The sequence below is a fragment of the Lycium barbarum genome, chromosome 8, assembly GCF_019175385.1.
Source record: "Lycium barbarum isolate Lr01 chromosome 8, ASM1917538v2, whole genome shotgun sequence".
Taxonomy (NCBI): Eukaryota; Viridiplantae; Streptophyta; class Magnoliopsida; order Solanales; family Solanaceae; genus Lycium; species Lycium barbarum.
In genome coordinates, this window is record NC_083344.1 from 94,846,334 (window position 1) to 94,851,366 (window position 5,033).

Consider the following 5,033-nt stretch of genomic DNA (forward strand, 5'->3'; position numbering starts at 1 on the left):
TTACTATTTTTTTTTTGGTTGGACTATATATGCTACAATCGACAAGTAGTTTAATTTTGCGTCAATTATTGTTAGAATAAATCATTTTATGCATTATTTAGTGCCTAAAAATCCTGAGTTTTAATATTTTCACGATCCATAAAATAAATTAGAAAAAAGCACAAGTGTATATGAACATTTAAAAGTTGAAAGTGCAATAGAAATATCTTTTAAAACTTCGGAACATGATAAATTAGTAGTAAATATAATTTAAAACTTACTACTCAAAATTTCATACATCCATAAGTTAATTTCAGCAACATTTTGATTTCATCCTTTTTACTAACTAATTACAGTATGCACATAGTATAAGTTAATTTCAGAAACATTTTGATTTCATCTTTTTTAGTAACTAAGTTCAGTATACAAATAATATTTCCCCAAAAGTTCTTTTCTTTTATGACAAACTATACAAAAAGAATCTAGTGATCTTATATACAGAGTGGGACAAGAAATAAATAGAGTGAACAAATCCAAGTTATATAGAGCGCTCAAATTTGTGCTCCTTAAATTAACAGAAAAAGTCAGTGACATTAGGTTGTGTTTGGGATGGAGGAAAATATTTTTCAGAAAATGTTTTTCAATATTTTCATGTTTGGTTGGTCAAAGTATTAATTTCTCTAGGAAAATAAGTTCCTCAAAATAAGGGAAATAACTTCCCTAGAAATGAGTGTAGTGAAAATAAGTTTTATAAGTAACATTTCAAGCTCATTGTATAACACCTTGTAACCTTTAAACAAGACTAACTTGAGCAGGGACAGTGTGGAAGTGATTCGGAGAAGGGAAAACACAAGAAAACAAGTTGGAGGCACGAGCGGTAGGTTCAGAGGCCTCTTTTCAGTGGGATGACACCACAATGTGCATGCAACGTGGTAGAAACTGAGGCTCAAGTTGAGTGTAATCAGAAAGCTGATTCAGTATTTAAATTTTATGGGTTCAATTTTAAGATTATTAGCATTGAGCCCATTCTATTTTTAAAGTTACGGTTCATATCTACTATTAATTACGATTTTAGTAAATTTTTACATATAAATTTATGCTCCACGTTGAAAGTTAGGGGATCAATTGAACCCATAACTATAATGCTACATACGCCTCTGAGTGCAATGCCTCCGCTACACGATACCTATGTGCCAAGACCAGGTGTGATGGCCAGTGTGTTGTGTCACCGTAGCAGTCGCCCGGAAAACTATATATAAATACTTGGACATGGAGAAAGAGAAAACCACTTCATTTTCATATTTGGTTGACAACTTTTGAGAGGGTTTCTGTTGGAATATAAATTACAATGTGTAAGGTCAATTTAATCATTTTACTAATTAACAGATAATTAGTTAGTTTAGTTAGTTGCTTATAAATACAATGTATTTGTTAATTTATGCTTAACGGTTATATTCAATAAAGTGAATATTTCTCTTTCTTCCTCTCCTCTTCTCTCTTCCAATTTTCTTCTTCTTCTTTCTCATGATTCTCTTATGTAATTCATTGAATTGTTCATGGTATCAGAGCAGGATCAAACTCGATCAGATTCTTAATTCTCTCAATTTGTAGAAACTTAGTTCGATTGCTAAATTCAATTGCAAAATCAAGGTCAAGAAATTTCAAGGTTTCCGATAAAATTAGGACAATTCAAGCTTGTGAGAAAGATTAACAATGGCGATTACCAATACAACTGCTTCAGAATCAACCGAGCCACAATCTCAAACACTCGACTATAATCATCCTCTTTTTCTGCAATCTACCAATGTAAGTGGAGTTTCTATAATCTCTTTCCAATTGAAAGGTAGTGAAAACTATACTAGATGGAACAAATCAATGAAACTTGCACTATTAGGTAGGAATAAATTGGGATTTGTGAATGCTAAATGTAAGAAAGAAAACTATCCTGAGAATTTGTGGGATCAGTGGGAACGTGTGAATGCAATTGTGTTGTCATTGCTTATGAATTTTGTAGATGTCAGTGTAATAAGTGGAATTGTGTATGCAACTGACACTCAAGCCTTGTGGGATGATCTAAAGGAAAGATTTGAAAAAATAGATGATTCTAGGTCTTTTAACATACATCAGGAAATTGCAACTTTTGTGCAAGGAACTCAGTCAGTGTTTGGTTAATATTCAAAATTAAAGGAGTTGTGGAATAAGTTTGAATCAATGGTCCCTATACCGGGGTGTAACTGTGAAAGGTTTAAAGACTTTGTGATGTATGTTCAAAGGCAAAAGCTGTATCAGTTCCTAATGGGACTACATGAGTCATTCTCACAGACTAAAAGCCATATTCAGTTGTTAAATCCACTTCCTAGTGTGAATCAGGCATATTCTATGGTTATGAATGATGAGAGTCAAAGATCTTTGGCTAGTCAAAGTAGTTCAGGACTATTCAGTTCAAAGTCACAAGGAGTAAGTGAAGGTGATGTTGTAGCAATGTACTCTAGAGGAGGTGGACAAGGCAATCCAAGAATAAAGAGGAAATACAATCCAAATGCTTTCTGTGATAACTGTAAGTTCAAAGGACATTACATGAAAGACTGCTATAGGCTGGTTGGATATCCACCTGACCATCCAAAGGCAAATCAAGAGAATCAGATTGATAACAGGTTTGGACAAGGTCAAAAGAGTAGGTTTCAGTCTGATGGTAGGTACAGAGGAAAGTTCAGTAGAGGAGGAGGTCATGGTCTTCATACTACTCATAATGCAGTTACTGAACAATGGTGTGGTGTTAACTCTAATCAACAAGGGTTCTATGTGCCTCAAGTTCAGGCTTCACCAAGTAATATGAGGATGATGCCTGCTCAGTCTTCTGCTGATTCCAACTATCAAGCACCTGCTTATGCTAACTTTCAGCAACAACTAGCTCAGCTTCAAAGGGCTGAAGGACCAAATCTGTCTCAGAATTAGTATGGTGAAATTTGTCAACTATTGTAACAAAGTCATAATGTTGCTCAGTCTCATTCTTCAAGTACTTCAAATACAAATGCTTCTCATGCTACAAATATGACAGGTAACAGTAGTGCCTTGTTTGTCTCACATGATTCACAACAATGGATCATAGACTCAGGGGCTACTGATCATATGACATCTAATTTAAATCTCCTTGATAAGAATACTTTGCATAAACCTGAGGTAACAAAAAGAGTAATCTTACCAAATAGAGAAGTCACTCATATGCAACACACTGGAACAAGTGCTATATCTCCTAATAGTAGTGTTCACAATGTGTTTTTTATACTAGAATTTAAGTTCAACTTACTATCAGTTTCAAAACTAACTAGACAACTAAATTGTTCAATTAAGTTTTATCCAGATTTCTGTCCTGTTCACTGGGAAAGTGAAGGAGATTGGTAAAGAGGATGATGGTCTCTATTATCTCATAAGGTCAAAGCTCAGACTCACAAAAGAGCAGATACTTGGATATGGGTTAACATCAGCTTGCAACAATGATGATAATATTAGTCTATGGCATAGGAGAATGGGTCATGCACTTGCTACTGTGCTACAAAAATTGTTTCCTACTAAACTGTCTAGTATTACTTTTCTAATAAATAATTGCACTGTGTGTCCTTGTGCAAGGCAAACTAGCTTGCCATTTCCTAAGTGTTAGTTCAAAGCCTTTTAAACTAGTCCATATGGATGTATGGGGTCCATACAAGACTACTACATTTGATGGCTATAAGTATTTCTTAACAATGGTAGATGATTTTACAAGATTTTCCTGGGTATTTTTGTTAAAATTGAAATCTGATGTTTTTCTACATGTTAAAAATTTCCTTTCTCTTATAAAGAATCAGTTTGAAATGAGTGTGAAAGTTGTTAGAACAGATAATTGCACAAAATTTGTAAATTCCTTATGTCATGATCTGTTTACTCAATTTGGAATTATTCATCAGAAATCTTGTCCATATACCCCTAAAGAAAAGCATTGCTGAGAGAAAACATAGACATATCCTTGAACTCACTAGAGCTATGAGATTTCAAGCTCATATGCCCTTAAGACTTTGGGGTCATCGTATACAGGCTGTTGTTTACATTCTAAACAGGTTACCATCTACTGTTCTTAACAATATGTCTCTGTATGAGGAGCTAGTGCACAAGAAACCATCACTGGTGCATCTTAGATTATTAGGGTGCTTAAGCTTTGCTAAAGTTTTATATAAACATAATAAACTACAATCTAGATCTAGAACTGATATTTTTAAACACAGAAGGGTTATATTTTGTATGGCATGGAAAATAAAAATTTCTTTGTACAAGAGATGCTATATTTAAGGAAGATGTATTTCCTTTCTTAAAGATAACACCATCTACAACTCTATTTGCTCCACCTATATCTGTGTTTGAGGATAGTGATGCTACAGTTAAGAGACCTACTAACAATGCTCAAGTATCTGAGAATACAGATATCTTCCCTACTGATAGGAGTGTGGAAGTTCCTGAAAATCAGAATGCAGCTCCAGAAGTAGTTCAACTTGTTCACAATCAGTTGCCAGCTCCAGCTTTAGAGAATGCACAGCCAAGAATGCAACCAAATTCTAAACCTCTGAAACAGTCAACTAGAGGGAAGCATCCACCATGTTGGATGAAAGAGTTTGTCTCTCTTAATGTTCATGAGGATGTTCCTTTTGCTATATTCAAATACATATCATGTGATCATTTATCCTCTGATTATAAAGCCTTTATTTCTGCTATTTCAAATACTACTAAACCTAAAACTTTTGTAAAAGCTAAAAGAGATCCAAAGTGGGTAGAAGCTATGCAAGCAGAAAGAGATGCACTATAGCAGAATCACACTTGGGAACTGGTTACTTTACCAGATGGAAAAGTTCCTATTGGATGCAAATGGGTATTCAAAATCAAGTACAAAGCCAATAGTGACATAGAGAGCTACAAAGCAAGATTTGTAGCCAAAGGATACAGTCAGTAGGAGGCAATAGATTACTAAGAAACTTTTAGTCCAATTGTAAAAATGGTAACAGTAAGGAAAATTTTAGCTCTGGCAG

The 5,033-nt window shown here is 34.3% G+C and overlaps 1 protein-coding gene across 1 annotated transcript; it reads left to right on the plus strand.

Moving 5' to 3' along the window:
* The first annotated feature begins 3,030 nt into the window (after positions 1–3,030).
* On the plus strand, positions 3,031–4,813 carry LOC132607970 (uncharacterized). Its single transcript, XM_060322051.1, has 4 exons — positions 3,031–3,252; positions 3,341–3,606; positions 3,924–4,140; positions 4,328–4,813. The coding sequence occupies exons 1-4, from the start codon at positions 3,031–3,033 to the stop codon at positions 4,811–4,813; spliced, it is 1,191 nt and encodes a 396-aa protein (XP_060178034.1).
* Positions 4,814–5,033: the final 220 nt, after the last annotated feature.

Excerpts from the sequence above, each read along its gene's own strand:
- LOC132607970 (XM_060322051.1), top strand. The coding sequence starts at position 3,031 with ATGACAGGTAACAGTAGTGCCTTGTTTGTCTCACATGATTCACAACAA. Across the intron at positions 3,607-3,923 it reads ACTGTGTGTCCTTGTGCAAG|AAATCTTGTCCATATACCCC; the intron begins GCAAACTAGCTT and ends ATTATTCATCAG. Across the intron at positions 4,141-4,327 it reads TGCACAAGAAACCATCACTG|ATAACACCATCTACAACTCT; the intron begins GTGCATCTTAGA and ends CCTTTCTTAAAG.